The 19,587-nt window shown below is 23.2% G+C and overlaps 5 protein-coding genes across 5 annotated transcripts; 2 read left to right on the forward strand and 3 right to left on the reverse strand. All coding sequences in view use genetic code 6, as the record gives it.

Annotated features, from left to right (window-relative positions):
* Positions 1 to 1,085: 1,085 nt before the first annotated feature.
* On the reverse strand, positions 1,086 to 5,462 carry TTHERM_01005020 (cyclic nucleotide-binding domain protein; the record flags this gene model as incomplete). The annotated part of the gene is made up of 4 exons (XM_001010322.2): positions 1,086 to 3,209; positions 3,282 to 3,603; positions 3,810 to 4,038; positions 4,109 to 5,462. The coding sequence occupies 4 exons, from the start codon at positions 5,460 to 5,462 to the stop codon at positions 1,086 to 1,088; spliced, it is 4,029 nt and encodes a 1,342-aa protein (XP_001010322.2).
* A 1,662-nt stretch (positions 5,463 to 7,124) lies between these two features.
* On the reverse strand, positions 7,125 to 8,396 carry TTHERM_01005040 (kinase domain protein; the record flags this gene model as incomplete). Its single annotated transcript, XM_001010324.1, has 1 exon — positions 7,125 to 8,396. The coding sequence occupies one exon, from the start codon at positions 8,394 to 8,396 to the stop codon at positions 7,125 to 7,127; it is 1,272 nt and encodes a 423-aa protein (XP_001010324.1).
* A 576-nt stretch (positions 8,397 to 8,972) lies between these two features.
* On the forward strand, positions 8,973 to 11,577 carry TTHERM_01005050 (transmembrane protein, putative). The gene is made up of 2 exons (XM_001010325.3): positions 8,973 to 10,299; positions 10,401 to 11,577. Exons 1-2 carry the CDS (start codon positions 9,092 to 9,094, stop codon positions 11,152 to 11,154), a joined length of 1,962 nt encoding a protein of 653 aa, XP_001010325.1. The 5' UTR covers positions 8,973 to 9,091; the 3' UTR covers positions 11,155 to 11,577.
* Positions 11,578 to 11,844: 267 nt separating this feature from the next.
* On the forward strand, positions 11,845 to 13,100 carry TTHERM_01005060 (hypothetical protein; the record flags this gene model as incomplete). The annotated part of the gene is made up of 2 exons (XM_001010326.4): positions 11,845 to 12,788; positions 12,887 to 13,100. The coding sequence occupies 2 exons, from the start codon at positions 11,845 to 11,847 to the stop codon at positions 13,098 to 13,100; spliced, it is 1,158 nt and encodes a 385-aa protein (XP_001010326.4).
* Positions 13,101 to 13,745: 645 nt separating this feature from the next.
* Positions 13,746 to 18,164, reverse strand: TTHERM_01005070 (cation channel family protein; the record flags this gene model as incomplete). The annotated part of the gene is made up of 4 exons (XM_001010327.2): positions 13,746 to 15,860; positions 16,061 to 16,367; positions 16,461 to 16,689; positions 16,949 to 18,164. The coding sequence occupies 4 exons, from the start codon at positions 18,162 to 18,164 to the stop codon at positions 13,746 to 13,748; spliced, it is 3,867 nt and encodes a 1,288-aa protein (XP_001010327.2).
* Between the last annotated feature and the right edge of the window lie 1,423 nt (positions 18,165 to 19,587).

Here is a 19,587-nt window from a genome sequence, read left to right on the forward strand (position 1 = left end):
ATAATTATAAATCAAATTAATTTATTATTATTTATTTTTTGCTTCGTATTTATTTTAATCAAACTTTTTAAAATCGCATGACTTTTATATAATTTATTCCTTTTAATTTATATTATATTCTATTGAATAATCCTCAAAAAAAAACTCAAAATCTAATGCAAACAAGCAAGAAAAAACATAATTTCGGGTATTTTAACAAATATATTTTGAAGTTTTCTTACATTCCATATATAATTCAGGTACATAAATAAATATTTATGTACCCCCAACTGTAAATAAAAATTCATTTATTTATTTATTTATTAATTAGACTCAAAAAATATAACTTTTCACCAAGGACAAAAATTTATTTATAAAACTGCCATTTACATTTGATAGCAAAAAATTATCCTTTAATTTATCTTCGCAAATATGTTGAGTAAGAATGAATTATCTCTTTTACTATCAAACATTAAGAAATTATTACAATTTTTTTTTTTTTTTGAGTTTGGTTATGAATAGAACATGAAGTTTAAATTAGCCTTTGATACTTTTTTTTTTCTAGCTTTTGATTATAATTAAATGTAATAAAGACCATAAAAATTAAATTAAAGAACCAAAAAATTCAGAAATAAATGGAGTAAATAAGAAAATAATAAATTTTTGATTCAACTTTAAGATTAAAAAAACATGCTAAAATGAAGTAAATAAGGTAAAATAAATATAAACAAGTCATTCTATTATTGTATTTTTAATAGATTAAAATAATTTATCTTGAATTCCCACAAAATAATATTCTAAAACAAACCAAAATTTATTGACCATAAAATATTAAAATAAAAATATAAAGAAAAATTTGAATTTATATTTTTATATTAAGTTATACATAGACAAAATTAAAATGGAATTTTACTAAATTTGAGAATTTTCATAGAATTGAAATAGTATTAATTATAAATATTGAGAAGTTAACAGTTAATAATTTTATATTAATTTTAATGTTCTAAGGTAGTATAAAGTTGGCTAATTATAATATATCCCATTAAGGTTATATTTTTTATTTTATAATAATCTGAAAAAAGTCTAAATACAGTTGCTGTGCTTATTCAGCTGAGCGGACTCTTATAAGTTTTTTTAGCTCTAAATTATAGCTTGTGGATATTTTCATAGTCAGGAGCAGCCTATTCTTAATCTAATTCTATAACATTTGGAGACAGCTCTCCTGGTTCTTGAGAACTGTATATTTAAGGATTTGAATCAAAAATTATTTCTTGTTATGATTGAACTTCATTTTTTAAGAAATTGAATGAAAGCTTTTAATTATTTGCTTATTTTGCTGATAGTAGATTGAATTAATTGTCGGTTAATGAAGTTACAGGAGACTCTATCTAGAATTTTTCAAAGAAGGCAGATTTTCTATTATGGATTAAATTATTTTTAGCTTATTCCTGATCATTTACATTTACATGATCTGGTTACTCAACTGTTCTCTTACTTGTGTACATAGAATTGCCTCTTGAACCTTTATTTTATACTTTATCAGTTTTAATTCTTAATTTTTCATATTTATTTCTGAAAAGAGTCTGTGACGAGTTCTAATGTAAAGGCTATTTTTTCTTTTACTAAAGAATATCGAGATAGAATTTTTTGCCAATTTAGCTTTTTGTTTCCAACTTCATCAGTAAGTAGCTCAAATTGTTTAGCGGGAAGTATACAAAGAAATTTTTTTGTTTATCGAAATGCCTAAATATTTAAGTGAGGCCATACTATTCATCTGTCTCATCTATTGTCAATGCTTTTTAAATTTCATTTGGTTATTTGTTTTTCTAAATTAATTTTTCCAAGTGTTTCATAATATGATTAGAAAAACTTTTCATTTTTATAGATAAAGCTCTCTTTATTGATGTGCTATTTTTCTCTGTATTTCTAGTAGAAGAATTTGGCTATGGTATATTGTGAGAAGAGTTTATTTAATTAGTTATAAATGGCTGATGAAAATAGCTGCTAGCTTGGTCAGCTGATACTATTTTCTACATTTGCAACGTAGGTAAAATAGGTTCTTCTTAAACCCTATACAAAGTAGCAACTTTACCATTTGGTAAATTAAAGGTGACAGTATTTTGTTAATTAATATTATTTCCATTGGTTTATTAATTATCTTGCAATCCTTGCTTATTTTCATTTGACAACCTTGAAAAGTCAGAAGGGGTATATTATTTCTCGAAGGCATCTGAAAATATTATTGATTTTGGTCTCTGATTATTACGAGTTGAAGGAGAATTCACAGGAGCTTAATTAGAAAGTCTTCTTGGACCTTTAAATTAAACTTATGGAACCTAGGTTTTAGGTTTTTAATCTAAGCTAAATTCCCTTTCCCTCATATGCCCCCTTTTAGTAGGAGAAACAATAGAGTTCTTTTTCTGCAAAGGTGAGTAGTTTGAGCCTGAGTTTTCTCTCTCAAATTAGATAATTGATGTTTATTTTTCAAAATCTGTAACTTAATCATATTGAACCATAGCTGATTAATCCTAAGACTAGCTTAGTTATTTGTTTATATTTTAGATATTTTTTGAACTTTCTTCTTGCAATTTACTGATAAAATTATTATTGTCAACATTATCGTCTTAATATTCTTCTTTATCTTTGTTTTCAGCCCATTCTTTTTGCTCCTTCTAAGATGCCATGAAAGTAAAATCAAAGTTATAGTGGAGATACTTCATTTCATATTCTTCAATTAACTCAAACTAGTCTAGATACAGCTACTCCATGTGCTGAGGCAGATCATATCGAGTTTGTAATTTGCCTCTTTTTCTAAATGATTCCTCAGTTTCTTCCTTTGTTGTTTTATTTGCATACTCTTCAATGTCTTTTTATCTTATATATTTTCTTCTTTCAATTTATTTTTGCTTAGGAGGTATGTAGTTATATCTCAGACAAGTTTTTTCTATATTTGGCTCGTAATGTAAATATCCACAGTTAAGGATATTATGTTTAAAGCTGCCACATGAAGGGCATTAGCTTGATGATTTATAGCCATCTTAATAAAAAATTAAACTATCTCTAATATAGCAGAAAGCTTCTTTGTCATCAGGAAACTACTCTAGTAAATTGATAAATTCATCTCTGCTTATTTTTAACAAACTGACAAAACCAATTGCTCTTATATTAAGGTCTCTAGGAAGACCTGTATAAAATTGTGTTATTCCAAACAGCTATCCCTCTTAAATTTCCTATAAAAATTAATAAAATTGATTATTTATTAAACTATTATTTTAAGGAAAGTGTAAAAAAAATTATTATACATGAATTATTTAGTGCTTTGATGGAGTATTTTTTTGAGCTTTTGTTTTGTAATAAACTTCTACTTTTCCTTTCTCGATCAAATATAGACTTAAATTATCAGTAGAGCCACCTTTATAAATCAATTACTGAGGCTTGCATTGTACTTCTTTAATTAAACTGAATGCCTTTGAGATAAAAGCTTCACTAAAGTGCTTTGAGAAATAATTAATAATTTTTTCATTCTAATGTAATTATAGCTCTTTTTTAAGACTATCATTCAGCTGTTCAATAATTTAAGCACTTTCCATTTAAATCTGCTCACTGTTTTCTTTCCATATGTAGCTAATTTATTTTAAATATTAATTAATCATAAGGTACTAAAAATGTAAAAATTATTAAATAACATACTTTCGATTACCAAAAAAATCCATGCAAAAATTTAAATATAATTTTTTTTTGTATTTTCGCTTTGAAGGATTTTCTTAGAAATGACAAAATTTTCAATAGAATAAAAAATATGCGCATTATTAAATAAATAAATAATTTACTCTAAATATTGTCTTATTTGCATTCTTAATGGATGCTTTACCTTTCTCTTCTCCATATGAATATTAATAATTTTCATTTTTCTTCTTGCTTCTTTTACTTCTGAATACATTTCAGTAAAAATCATACCTATTTAGTTCAAGGTAAAACCAAAGACACCACTTGAAAATAACATCATGAAAATTGCAACCAAAGTCTCTGTTTCATTAGTTGGAACTATATCACCGTAGCCTAATGGTTAAATTAGATATTTATTTTTTTTCTAATTTTACAATCACAAATAAAATCAAATTATTATTACCAACCGTTGTCATGGTTACAGTAGAATAATAAAAGGCAAGAGTGTATTAGCGAAACCAAACATCATCTTAGCATCCTCTCTTAGTTTACCAGCTTGAATCTATATTATAACTTAATTTTGATACACAAATCCAAATACAAGCCATAAAGTGATCAATTAGTATTATACTTGCAAAGAGCTTAATGAGCTAAATAATATTTTACTCCTGCTTTTAAAATATAATTTTTTCTTCGAAGGCAATCATAAATTTAGAAAAATCTCTTAATTTAAAAATGAATGGTATAAATACTATCCATCTAAACAATGTACCTAAATCACTGACTTAAACATTATATGCATTTTAATCACTAGAACTCGCTTAAAGAAAGCTTGTTTTATCGAAAATTAATAGCATAAGAATAGAAATAAAGCTACTAATATCTACATAAAAATGAGTTTTTAAATAAATAGAAAACATTTATTATCGATCTTTTGAGAGTTTCATATCCTCATAATAGCCTGTATTTAAATTTACAAATGAGTTAACAAATATCAAACCAAATGAGATTTCAATTACTATATGTGGCACTAAGTCATCGATATTCATTTTGAAGCTAATAATAATACTCATGAAGAAAAATATCAATAAAATAGAAACCAAATTAAGAATTTCGAGATAAACTTTCAGAATGCTTCTTGGATTGAATGCAGGCAAAAATATATCAATTTGTTTCATAAATTTTGTAATAATACTATTTTTACGATCCCTATAATCTTAGTCTCCTTGAGAAGAGCCATTATCAGTATATGAAAAGTGTTTAGTATACGTTCTATCAGATGAATTATCTCCTATCATTTTATACTACATATGACTTAAATTCTTAAACATTCTTGTATTTATCGAGTTAGCTAATCTTTTAACTTGATTCTTTAGGCGAATTTAGAATATTAAGTCATTAAATTTGCTTTTTTTATGTTCTATCATATATCCATTTCTCCTCTCTTTTGTTTATGGGTGCTAAACATCTTCTTAAGCTACATCTTATTTTTCATCACTATAATCTTAACTGCTAGAATTATCCTCATCGTCATCTGCGTTGCTCTTATCTTTTTTCCTTTCAGAGCTTTATAAATACTAACTTAATTGGTTTTCATTATTATCTCTATTTTTTTAATCCTTTCTTTATTTTTTAAATCCCAGATTTCCATCTGAAATCGAGTTTCTGTCAAAAAAGTTTAATTTTCTTAAATCTAAAGTTGTAGGGGAATGGGCACCTTAAGAATAGTTTCTATCTTCACCCCCGTTTTCTATAGAGAGAAAATTTCTTCTGGTAGTGCTACCTCTATTAATATAATCACTTTGATGATCAAACATTGGAAGTATAAGATTTATTTATCTCTAAGAACTTCCTTTTTGTGTTTGCCTCTTCCTTTAAAATAAATATCTTAATTTGTTGCTTTTAATACTAAATGTAGAGCCTACTATTTGTTATGTATAATTTATTAAAAAAATTACTAATATCAACAATATTTATAAAATTCATCCTTGAAAACATTATTCTTTGAATTATTTCAAGCTTTTCAGTCATCTATAATTACTTTTTAAATTACAAATTACTTGACCAAACAATTATAAGTTCTAATAATTTATTGGAAATGTTTAATACAATAACAAAAAGTACAATAGTTATGCTTGAAGCCTAAATAACTTTATTCTTATAATCAATTTCATTGATTAATGATCAATAGATTTATTTTAATTAACTTGACATGTTCAAATGTATTTTTATTGTAAGTAATCTACTCAGCTCAGTTTTTAAAGCTTAAAATTTCTTTTAAAATACTCAAATATAAATACTTAAAAATGGCTATAAAGATAAAACTCCAATTTTCCAGTTAGAAATCTCATTTGACAGACCTAAAAAATTTGTAAAAATTCATAAAAAATTATATGAACTATTTTAAACCCCGATTTAGTAAATATTAAATTATTTATGAAATTATTGTCTATAAAATTCTACAAGTATTTTGGAAGAAAAAAAAAAGAAACAACCAATATTAATTATTTCCGAAGTCTTAATAAATTATGATTCAAAAAACATGAAAATTAAAACATAATTTAAACATATTTTTGAAAACTAACCTAAAAAACATTGTAAAATTTAATAACAAAAATATGTTTATTTTTTAAATAATTAATTTATGGAATAGAATGTTTTAGTAAATTGATTAATTCTAATTTTTCATAGATTATTCTGCTTAACTTAATTAATATAAAGTGCTCAAAAAGTAATTTAAGATTTCTAAAAAATATTTTGAGAATATGAAATTAAATTTTTATAATAACCACTTTATCTGACATATTTCAAATAAGAAGCCTAAAAGTTCTTTAAAACTTAATTAAATCTCAAAGATGTGTTAACATAAAGTCTTAAATTTTTAGAAAATAATAATTTGAGTAATTAAAAACTTTTAAGAAAAAGCCTAAAAAACTATATTTCTGAATTTTTATAAAAACACAATTTTATAAATTTGATTGAATGTAATTTAAATAAATTCTTCTTTTTGATTTATTATATTTTTTAAACAAATTGTTTTTACTGACATATTTTAACTCATTTAAATTAAGATAAAAAAATTCCATGATAACTGTAAATTATGTTGTAAAATAAACTTTTAAAATATTAAAAGCAAATTTAAAATAATATTTTTAAACTAATTTGAATTAAAATAATTAATTCAATGGTAATTGTAAAATATTCAATAAAACTAAAACTAAAAATTAATTACTATAAAAAATTGACAGAAAATTTAAAATAATTTTTTTGGAACTAATTTTAATTAAAATTGTAAATTTAATGATAGTTATAAATTTTAAACATAATACAAATAATAAACTATAAAAATAATTGATAGCATATTTAAAATAACATTATGATATTGATTAGCTTAATTTAACTAAAATTATGAACTTCAAAATATTTATTTTAGAAATTAAGATTATTAATTTGCAAAATAAATGGTTTTGGAATATAAATCAATAACCATCGTAATATTAGCCAAAAACCACTAAATTTGTCATTTTTCTCTTAAAGTTTTAGATGTATTTAGAATTATAAAAGTATTGTATAGAATCAAAATCAATTTTTATTAATTATTTATTTTATGTTATTACTTATTAGAGAAGTTAGGCCATATCTTGTTTTATGTTTTCTTCTCTTAAAGTTAATTTTAATTCAATTAAGTTTTTATTATCCTTTATAAAACTGACTAAAGGCTTAATTGTGTGCTCATCGATACTTTTTGATGAAAATCCTAGGCTTAAACTTAGTAATTTAGGTATTTAATGCAATTTCTCAAATAAGATTTGCATTCCTTTTGAAGTCAAGTCATTTCTTACCATAAAAATATCTATACCTTTAAGTTGTTTACACATAGTTAAACTTGAAGTAAAATCTATTAATCCTTCATCTGTAATTTTATTATTATATAAATCAAATTTAATCACAGACAAGCTTTGTAATTGTGCTAAGCTATTTCCTAAACTGGATAATCCACTATCCTCAAACATATTTCCATCCAAGTACAATACCAACTTTTAGAGATTCTTAAACTTCTTCAATACCTCTGAAAATTACTCTGCACCTATCTTACTGATAAAATTTCCTTATAGATTTAAACTAAGCACTAACAAAGAAGTGCAATTTGCAAAAGCTTCAGACAAATATTTAATATCTTGGTTTTCTAGACAACTTTCATAAATATCAAAATAAACTTCTTTAAGTTTAGTTAATTTAGAAAGTGATTTTTAAATACTCTAGCTTAATCCACACTAAACATTATATCCACAATGAAGATTTAACTTAATCATATTTTGCAAATTTCCTAAGTGTTTAAATAGCTGTTCATTTCCTGATTTGCTTATATTTGTGTTTGTTAACTCTATAGTAAGATCTTCCAGCTTCTTAATTTACTCTAAGCCTTTCATCAAAGCAGCTAATCCTGCATCTTTAATATTATTATTCTAAATATTAAAATTAAGTATTTTAAGATTAGGTAAAGCTTTCCATAACGAGTCAAAGTAAAGAATTCCTTTACTAGTTATTTTATTTTAAAGCAAATCTAATTTTAGATACTCTAAATTTTTGCACTGTTTCAATTCTTAGCATATCTTATTAAGAGAATCATCGCTGATGTTCTTGCTTCTAAATGACAAATTCAGTTTTGTGAGTTATCGACACTCCTCTGCTGTTTTATTTAAGTATTCTAAAACTTAGGTTTTATTAGATTGTTATCTTGTGGAACGCATATCTTTTAAGATTTATTTATTAGTTTTAATTTATTTAACTAATCTTTTTTTGTAATTAAAGATTCCTAAATGACTTATTTACCGCCTATTTGTTAAAAAAAGATTTAATAAGTATATATTTATCAAATTAATATATAGATTTTTTTGTGGTCATGAAAGTAATTGTTATTTTATAGAAGATATTTGAATAAAGTAATCTAATATCATTCATTTATTATAAAGCAAATATATGAAATTTTTCTACACTGTTTTATAACTATTTGAAGCTTTTAAGCTTCATAAAATTTAAATCTCTTTTGTTAAGTACCTTAATAAATGTTTTGTACCTTATTTATTTTTATTTAGGTACATATACAAAATATAATTTTTTTTATTAAAAGGTTTTTGTACTTAGAATATTTCTTCTGATTTTTGCATTTTAAGTTCATATAAATAAATAATTACATTACATTAATTAATATTATCTTATTAAACTTCAAATTAGTTTATTAGCAAATATATGTTTATTATCTTATGATTAAAAATTATTATGAAATAAAATTTCCTTTATTAATAATTTAAAGACCTAAGAATATTTATAAATTGAGATATTTTTAATAATTAAGCACATTTAATTGTATTAAACCTTAATTACTCACTCAGTAATAAATAAATTAATTAAGAATTCAAAAAATAAAGTAAAATATACCATAAAAATGCTAAGCCTAAAAGATCTTAAAGTATTTGATATTTTTGCTCCTACTTATCAATAAAAAGTTCTAAATGGTAGTAATAAAAGATAAACTATTATTGGTGGTTTGTTTTCAATTGTGATTGTTTTACTGTGTTTAGCATACGCTGTTTATTTGTTTTAAAATTATGTGAATGGATCATATTAACCAAAGTAAAATGATTACACTTCTTACTCACCAACAGAGAAATTATTTGATTTAAAATTAAATAATATAAAAATTTTAATTTTTAATGAAAATGAAACTCTTTTACAAAATGAAATGAGAAATAAAATTTAATATTTTACTATTTCTCTCAGTGTAATATCTAACCATAAAGTTGTTTAATAATATCTTGCTGAAGAGTGCTACAATTAAGCCTTAGAAAAATAAGTAGGAATCAAATCAGGATTTTACTATTGTTTTGGTAAATAAAATACAAATTAGCCTATTCAATTAGAGCAGAGTGAATATAAAAATACATCATTAAAAATAGATTTCAATTATTGCTAACAAAATTAAGTAAATTAAGGTTACAGATGTGCTTCTTTGATAGAAGCTAATTCTTATTTATATGATTAAAATAATAATTTTCAAATTTTATTAGAAACAGACATTTATAATCTTCATAAAAATTAAGACATTAATACTTTTTACATTTAAGACTTATTTCCCAAGCCTCATGAAATCTTAAACAATGTTATGTAGCTTCAGCTAACAAATATATAAATTATTTAAGGTATTATAATACAATACTCAAGTACAAAAACTTACTTCTATAACTTTTTAAACGAAAACTACTATATCCCATTAAGTACTAATCCAGACTAGATTAATCCTATTTCTACTGAAATTAAGTTAGATAAACCTATTAAATACGAAACAATTTAATTTGTTCCAATAACTTAAGTTCTTTCTGAAGCTTGGACAACTATATCATTGCTTTTAGTATTGGGCAATATAGCTAGAATTATATCAGAAACAGGATTTATGATTGACTTGATATAAATTTAATTGAAATTTTACTATAAAAAGACAGCAAAAAAGCTTTGTCCATAAGACGAGGATTAATATAACTCTTAAAATACATTAAACGATTCAGCTCAGAATGTTATTAAGATAAATGAAAAAGTTGAAAACACAAACTACAAAAAAAATATTCAAAATTATTTTAATTTGTCCAAATGGTAAAAGTAAAAACAAAATGAATCACCTTCAAAATTTATCTTTTAGATTTATTTTAAACCTTAAAAAATATTTAATTTATTTTTTATTTAAAATAAAATAAAAACAGATTTTCAATATTTTATTTGCCATCAATTTGTTAGAAGAGAAAAGACAAAACCGAGGAACAAATTACTCTTGAAAATTTAATAAAGCAAACAAATAATGAAATGAACATCTACGAAATGCACAAAGAATTATTAAAGATGAAACTTCTTTTAAAAATGCTAGTTAGCCCAGAGCAATATGCTGCCATTTAGATGTGTGGTTGTGATATACTTTAAAATGCCTCTACAGATATGAAAGTGAATGAAAATAAAGATAACATTGATTTAACATTAAAGGGAGATGAAAGCAAAAAAGTTGATGATAGTACAAGTTTTAATATTTTTACAAAATACTAAGAAAGGCAAAGCAAATTAAATGATAATATTATTAAAAATGATTTATAGGTTATTATATCAGAGGATTAAAATGAAAAATATAAAAATAAACCTTCAAACTAATAATAAATCAATGTCTAAATGCAAATTTTAGATAAAACTATAAAATAAAAAAAAATTCTACATTTAACCAATAAATAATAATAACTTAATCATCTTGAAATACTGAATAAAATTGATTTAGATCCTAACTTTAAAAAAGAATAATTGGAAAAATTTTTATCTTAAGATAAAGGAAAGTATCAAGATAATGTATTGAATTAAAGGATCAGAAGCTGCATGTTGGGATTAGAGACACCTTCGATTAACTCTCTTTAAGCTATTTTTAAATTAAATTATAATATAGAGTAGATTTAGCCTAAACTAAATCCAGTCGTATGAGAGAATCAGTCACATATAAAAAATTCTTAGCATTAAAATTTATCAAAATAATAAGTAATTAAAATTAGTCATTGAAATAGGCATTTTAGAGATATTCTTAAAAATATTACTGAAGCTTCAATATATCTACTAACAAAATCGATTCAATTATTTTAATAAATAAAATAGAAATATTACTATCGTGAATATTATTTAAAAAATATTTCTTTTAGAGATATTTTATTTTAATAATGTTATAAAAACTAGTTTTAAGCTAAATTCTCATTATATAGAAAATAAATAGAATTAGCAATACTAGTTGGTAGTTTCAAAAATTTACTATTTTCAATTATAATAATTAATATTTAAAAATATTTTGTTTTTAAATATTCATTAAAATTTACATTTTATAGAGTTGTTAAATACTTTCATTTATAAAATTGCAAAAAATATAAAAATATTATTTTTTAATATGCTTATTTATCTTAATATTTGTTAATTGGTTGTAAAGGCGTAGCTTCAAAAATTAAAAACGAGTTGAATTTTAGCACTGAAATATGATTTGAAGTAGAATGAAGGAAAGGAAAGTAAGTGTTAAAAATTGATATTAACAAAAACGAATCAAATTACTTAATTACTTAAATTGGATAAAAATTAATTAAAACGATAAGAAATAGTATTTGGTTTTATCAAGCAAACAATAATAATAAGATGAGATTATTTACTATCATTTGTTTATCACTTTTAATTGGGATATAATGTACGAGTATAAGTGATAAATACCCATCTTTAAAGAAGAAAATTTCATTAGTTTAAATGATGACCAATATTGAAAGTAAAATGGGAGTAAAGGCTCCAATACAAGAAATATTTAAACTTGTTGATGATTATAAAGATTCTATTTTGGATGAATAATTAAATTAAAATAATTTGTATGACAGGTAGTCTAAAGAATGTGTTGATGAAATTGATTTCAGAGAAAAAGAAATTGAATCTGCTTCTGATGCTGTTAAGAAGGCATAAACAGCTTTAGATTCTTGCAAAAATCAAAATGCTCGTGCTTAATCAGATCTTGATACAGTTAATAATCAAGTTTAAGAAACTCAAAATTATTTATCATAAATTATTGCTACTAGAGAATAATAAGCTGATGATTTCTAAAAGGCAGCATAAGCCTATAGCTACAATGCTGAAGCAGCTGACGAAGCAATAGAAATTCTGTCAGAAATCTGGAGCGGTGAAGCTAGTTTTGTGTAATTAGCCAGCCATGCTAACAGGATGCTTGTACATGCAATTTAAATTAAAAAAGTACACAAACTTACTCCAGTAATGACTGCGTTAGCTCAGCTAGCTACTAAAAAATTAATAGCTGATGAAGCTTTAATAAATAATGTAATGAGTCTTTTGAGAGACTTCAGAGCTAGTTTAGAAGTTGATTTTTAAAATTTACAAGAATCTGAGTAATCTGCCATTGAACAATATAACACAAACAAATCAAGAACTGAAGATTTCTTATACACTCTTTAGAAATCTTAAAAAGACCTCTAAGCTGAACTGGTCAAGCTCAATCAATGCATAAACAATTAGTCAGCTATCTTTACAACAGCTCAAGCAAAGCTTCAAAGAAATACCTAGCTTTTGGATGCAGCTTAAAAGTAAAAATAAATAAAATTTTTTTATAACAAATAAACTTATAAAATATTTTTTTAAGTCATTTTAAATAAATTTTTATTATTTTATAAATTAAAAAAAGTATGTGTACATCATTCAAAAAAGAATATGATTCTGCAACTAATGCCAGAAACTAGGAGCTTGAATTAATTGAGGTTATCAGATAAAAATTAGAAGCTAAGTATGGTTAGCTATCAGAGCTTGTTAAGGAAAGAGCTTCAGAGGATAATTTTGGTTAGAATTAAGGCCATGAAGATTATAAAGAAGAATAATACTAACAAAACAAATATTATTGATAATGTTATTGAATAATCTAAATTCATAGATAAATTTATTAATTGTTTATGTTTTTGAATTAGAATTAAAGTTCTAATAATTCTGAATATCAGATAATAATGTAAAGTTATTTTCAAAAATTTTGAAATCAATATAAAAAAATTATACTTTAATGAAACATTTTATAAGCAATTATTTATAAAATTGTGTTGAATTATTCTCTTTAGGAATAAAATCATCTAGAATTTTATTTTTTCATCATAGATTGATTTTTTAATTTTGATAAAGTGAATATTTAACTTTAAATTGTTTTTGAATAATATTTTATATAATGTATTATTTAATTTTAAGAAAAACTAAGTAAGTAATTATTTATAAATATTATATTAAAAGTTTAATTTTTTAAATTTAGATAAAGTAACTAATTAATTGAAAATAATTTATGAGACCTTTCATTATATATTTTTGTCAGAATAAACTAAATAAATTGATATATTTTAAATAATTTTATTAGTATTTTAAAAATTGATATAAATTTTTATTTAATAAGGTTTTTTATTTCTTATTATTATTAAATTAATTATTTATTTAAAATTAAAAATTTTCATAATTAATTTTTTAAAATTAATTAATTAAGTTAGAATTATTTAAACTTTTGTTTATTTTCATTCTTTTATAAAATATTCACTATTTTTTACTGTATTAAAATTTTTAACTAGGATCTTCATGTTCGTTTAGCTATTTTCGTTAACTTCTTCTTAAACGTTAGGAGATTAAAGTGACATATTCCTAATGTAATCAGTATCACTTATTGATAATTCTGTTTTGTTTAGAATTAAATCTTAGCCATTTATTTTACTTCTGATTGTTGGTGATCGGGCAGTTTGAATCTGTCTTTCACTAGACCAAATAGGAATTAACATATCAGGTACTTAAATAGGCTAATCGGGTAAAGGAATATGTTTGTTAGAATAAACAGATTTTTTATAATTTGATATATTGTTATTACTGTTTAGATTTATATTACTATTAAAGTTTAGATTAGAATTATTATTATTATTTGATTGATTTTTTTAGCTGTTTTGTATTTCTTTTATTTGAGAATAATTATCAAATGATGCCGTGTTTTAGAGATTACTGTGAAAGCTCAAATGCTTTAGAGTAAAGGCCTTTTTCATAGTTTATTCTTTTTTACTTCCATTAATTACTTCTATTTTAGCCTTGAGTAAAGAGTTGTAGGAAGTAATTTAATTTTTACTCTTGCTTGCATTTTAAATCAATGTAAGATACTAATTTCGGGTTAGTTATTTTTTGTTTTTTAGGTTATACAATATGAAGCTAAGATTGTTCAATGGATAGTAAACCTAGAAATCTTTTTATTTATCAAATGACTAAAATATTTAAATCATTCCAAAATGGTGGTTCTATTCTTCTGTCACATTCGTTTTTGTTATTGTATTCTATACATTTGAAGTTCTTATTATTGTTTTGAGGTTTTACATTATAGACCTTTAAAATTGCATCAACTAATTAGAGATTTGCTAATTTGAAACTTAGTGCTTGAGAGAGTTTTATGAATTAAAATGATGATCGTTAGTATGAGATAACTATCTCTAAACCTCTATTGATTTTTGGTGATCAAGTGAATCACTTGTTTTATTTATTTCTTTTGAATTATTTTAATAGATTTATTGTGGATTGTGAAAATTAGACTCTTTTACTGGACTATTTACTGCTTGCTAAATTTATTAACTGGTCTTAATCTTTTTAGAATTTCTTGTGTAGATTACTCTCTGAGGTTTTTGTTCTGTTAATTAAATGAAATTTTCAAAATTTGTAGCCTAAGTTGTAACAATCAGTGGTGTTAATTATTTAAGCATAGATTTTCTCCTATTTATTGGTGATTAATCTAAGTTTCTGCTTTAGCTTAAGTTTATCTACGGTGGGTTGGTACTAATGTTAGTAGAACTTTTACCATTTAGGTTTGTTGTTAAAATTGGAGGCGTATTTACAGCTGTATCTCCATTAATGGAGGGGACTTTCTCAAATGTTGAGAGACGTTATGTGTAAAATTGTTAATTATTAATGGGAGTACTGCTGTGATTGTTGTGATTAGTAACAAAACTATTAGACCTTTCTTTTAAGCAGCTTGTTTAATAGTTTATTTAGTGATTTATATTATTTCCACTATGAAGCAGAGCTGATCCATTTTAGACTTCCCCTTCTTCCTCATCTTCATCGTCATCAGAAAATGCAAGATATGGTGAAGTATAGTTATAGTTAAAATTATAGCATAAGAATTTTTATTCGTAATCGTCTAGCATTCCAAAGAACTCATATGCAAACAATTCATATCTTTAATCATCTAATTGAACTATTTCTCTAGTTGTTTTATATCCCCTGCGCTTTTTCTCTACGATTTATCCTTAATTCCAACTCTTTTTTCTTTTATTATCAAATGGAAGTTCAAAATTATGTCTGGTTATAACTTTTGAGCGGTATGGGACAAAGTGCAGGTAATTACAATTAGTAACCACATGTTCATTACTATCACAACTTATACAAGTTTCCCCAATTTTAGCAAAATCTTTATTAAAAATTCTTCTATCTTTAAGATAATTAAACATTTCCATATCTCTCGGAAATTCCTAAAGAGATTTAATAAAATCATTTCTTGAAATTTTAATTAAGTTGACGAATCCTATAGCCTTCGCGAAGATATCTCTGCACTCGCCTGTATAAAACTCGCTAATACCAAACATTTGTCCCTCTTATAAAATCTTTACATTATTGAAATTATAAATTTGTAAACATTAAAAAAAAATAAGTCTAAATTAATAAATTTTATTTAAATTAAAAATAAGTCTATTAAAAATTTTGTTTGAAATCAAATTTTGGGAATAGTTAAAATAAAGCGATTGAAGATAGATGATTTTTTATAGTTTTATTAAGGATCAGTGTAAGCAATAAAAATGATTACTTAAATTGATTTTGTTGTGTATTGGTTTGTATTTGGGGTGATATACATCTCAACTTATCCTTTTTCAATGAGATAGAGACTCAGATCGTCAGATGACGTCTAAATTTTTTACTATGGCTTACACTTTTACTCCTAAATTAGTAATATAGCCTTTTGAATGAATTCATTTGTAAAATGCTGCTCTAGGTAATTGATTATTCTCCTGTTTTAGTGTAAATATAATTCTTTTTTCAGGTCTTCATTTAGTTGAGAAATAATAGAAGCACTGTCGTTTTAGAATTTTTCATCATTTTCTTACCATACATATCTTTTAATTAAAATTTTTGTATTTTATGTAAGCTCTATGATTAGAAAATATAGCAAACAATTTCAAAGTGATTCAAAAAAATAAAAAATATACTCTAGGTATTCACGTATTTGAGATCTTAAATTTTGATTCACGTTTTTCTTCTCCATGTGCAAATTTATAATATTTAATTTCTTTTTTCTTTCCTTGTCTTAAGAGTAAAAATCTGTAAAGATAGTACCTATTTGGTTGAGACTGAATCCAAACACACCACTTGAGGTAAGCATCATCAAAATCGAAAGTATATATTCTGAAAAATTTTTAGCTGTAATATCTCCATAGCCTTATTTTATAGTAAATTGTAAATTTATTTATTTTGACAACTAATATCTTAAGAAGATAATTTAAAATTTTGGGGTAAATTTTTGAAGAAATTATTATTTGCTTCCTAAAAAGTGTAATGACTTTTGCTAAAAGCTTTAAGTATTTTAAATTAATTTATGGTAAAAAATACTTTAATAGAAGACTCATAATTTAAAAACAATTAATTAGTCATTTTATTTATATTTGAATTTTGATTTCTAAATTTAAAAAATTAATACCAACTGTTGTCATCGTGACAGTGCAGAAATAGAAAGACATAACATACTGATAAATCCAAGTCTCGTTTTATACATTTTTTGAGGTTATCCAATTGATATTTTCGTTATTTTTTATTTGCGCATTAAATATCCAAATACATGCTAAAATATGGTTGATCATAATAATTAACGAGAATAGTCTAACTATCTGAACAATGTGTTACATTTTTTATTTAAACATTATTTTTTCTTCTAGTTTCTGTATCAGTTATCCAAAATCTTTAAATTTAATGGAGAAGGGTATAAAAAATATCAGCTTTACGAAGCTGTAAAGATCTGGATAATTTTATGAGAACTTATTCCCATTCTTATCAATAATAAGCAAAATTAAAATTGAGATAAAACCAATTAAATCTGTAAATAAATTATTCTTGCAGTAAGATTAAAATATGTGCTATCTGTCTTAAAAAGTGTTGCCTAATTTTTAGTATCCTGTATTCAGAGTAACGATCACATTTAAAAATAAAAATATAATGCATAGGTAAATGCTCATTGAAGGGACAATATAATCTATAGTCTCATGAAAGGAAATCGTTATAGAAATTATAAAAAAAATGTAAACTACTGCAAATAAACTCAATAAATCTGAAATAGTTTTTAGCCTATGTTTTGGCTATAAAACAGGTATCTGTTAATCTAATTTTTTTATAAAGCTAATTAAGCAATTTTATTTTCTGAAAACTCTTTATTAGCTATTATTACTCTTACGTATAAATCCAGATTTTTATCCTAAATACTCTATTGAGTCATAAGCTTTATCATCTATCATTTTAAGTTGTTAAAAAGTTAAATTCTTATACATCCTACTTGTTGTATATTTAGCCATTCTCTAAATTATACCTTTTAATTTCACTTTTAAAAACCCTTCTCTAATATTGTTGCTTTTAATTACTTAAGATTACACATCTCCATCTGCATCTACATCACCTTCATAACGAACTGAATCAATAGGAAGCAGATTTGTAGGTTTCTTAATTGTGCTATTTCGAAAATCAGATTTAAGACTAGGTCTGTTTGAATTGCTATTTGTATTGCCTATCTTATTAAAATCTAATGAATTGTAAACAGGTGATAAATTTTATTGCATTATGCTTATTTTGGATGAATCTTATCTTGCAACATTCCTGCCGCCATTTGAAACAGTTGATTTGTATTTTTGCAGAATATTTTTACTCATTTCCCAAAAGAATCGTTAGGAATATCAAAATATTTTATCCAAAGAAATCTCCCCTTAAAATGATTTTCCAACACTTCGCTTAATGATGAAAAAATCTTAAATTTATTTTTCAAAGTAAAGTAGACTTCACCACTTTAATTATATTTTTGATAGAATTTCTTTTGATTTTTTGGATTATATTAAAGAAAAAAATAAGCATTAATACTAAATTATATATGTTTTGTCAAATAAAATTGCTTATATATCATACATTTCATTTACAGTCTTAGAATTATCAGTCACTTTGTTAATATAAAACTATTACTTCGATTTCATTTGCATGACTATCTTTTAATATCGTATGTCAAAGAATAAATAATGCAGTTAAGAAAAATTTCATAAATATAATCTATGTTTTGCTTTTCATTTTAAATATTCATCATTAGTATTTAACTAACTAATCATTAAAAACCAGTAATATTAGACCATAAATAATTTCATGCTCTCCTTATAGAACATAAAATTTCTAGAAATAAATAATCGTATGGTATTAAATTAGTTGTAAAAAAATAAATAGATAAATTACTTTTTAAAATGCATACTCTAATTATTTTCCTATGTTTCTACTTAAAATTCCATTTTTAATTTTTGTTTTTGATTATTGTTAAATAAATCTAAAAATATTCAAATTTAAAATAAATTAAATCTTTTTGAATGATAAGATTTTCAAATAACTGTGGTACCACTTTAAATTACATTTTTACCCAAAATTATAAAGTAACCCCTATCCTCATAAATTACTTGTTACTTTAATATAGTAATATTTTTATTTTTGTATTAGGTTAGAATTATCAAATTCTTAATTTCTGTATTAAGTTTGAAATATCGAATACTTAATTTAAATCAAAATAAATAATAATGAAGTCATTTATTTTTAAATTTTTTTTCATCATAAATTAAAAGTAAAGAATAGATTTTATAGATTAAAAATTTTGTAAAAACAAATGAATAAATTCAATTAAGCAATAAACTTAACTTTTTTAGTCTTTTTTTATTAAAGCAATATTTAATATATTCCTTATCCCTGCTGATGATATACAAATTTATTTGAATCTAATTATCAAAAAAAAAATAAATATAATCATAAAAAAGATTAATTTAAAAATTTATAATTTTCTTTAATTTACAAATTTAGAATAATAAATATTTATTTTTTATGGTTGATTTTTTTTAAAACAATGTAAACTAAAAAAATTTTGGAAAATAAAAATTAAAAAATTTATATTGATTAGTTTTAAGAACATTACAGAAAATCACTTACTTGTTTTTTAATAATTGCAGATGATTTTAATTAAAAAATCATAACTTAACTTTTAAAAATAGAACAAATTGGTTTTATGGTTTAAAAACTATGTAAAATACTTAAAAATTGTCTTTATACTTT

This window comes from Tetrahymena thermophila (genome assembly GCF_000189635.1).
Source record: "Tetrahymena thermophila SB210 genomic scaffold scf_8254757, whole genome shotgun sequence".
NCBI lineage: Eukaryota > Ciliophora > Oligohymenophorea > Hymenostomatida > Tetrahymenidae > Tetrahymena > Tetrahymena thermophila.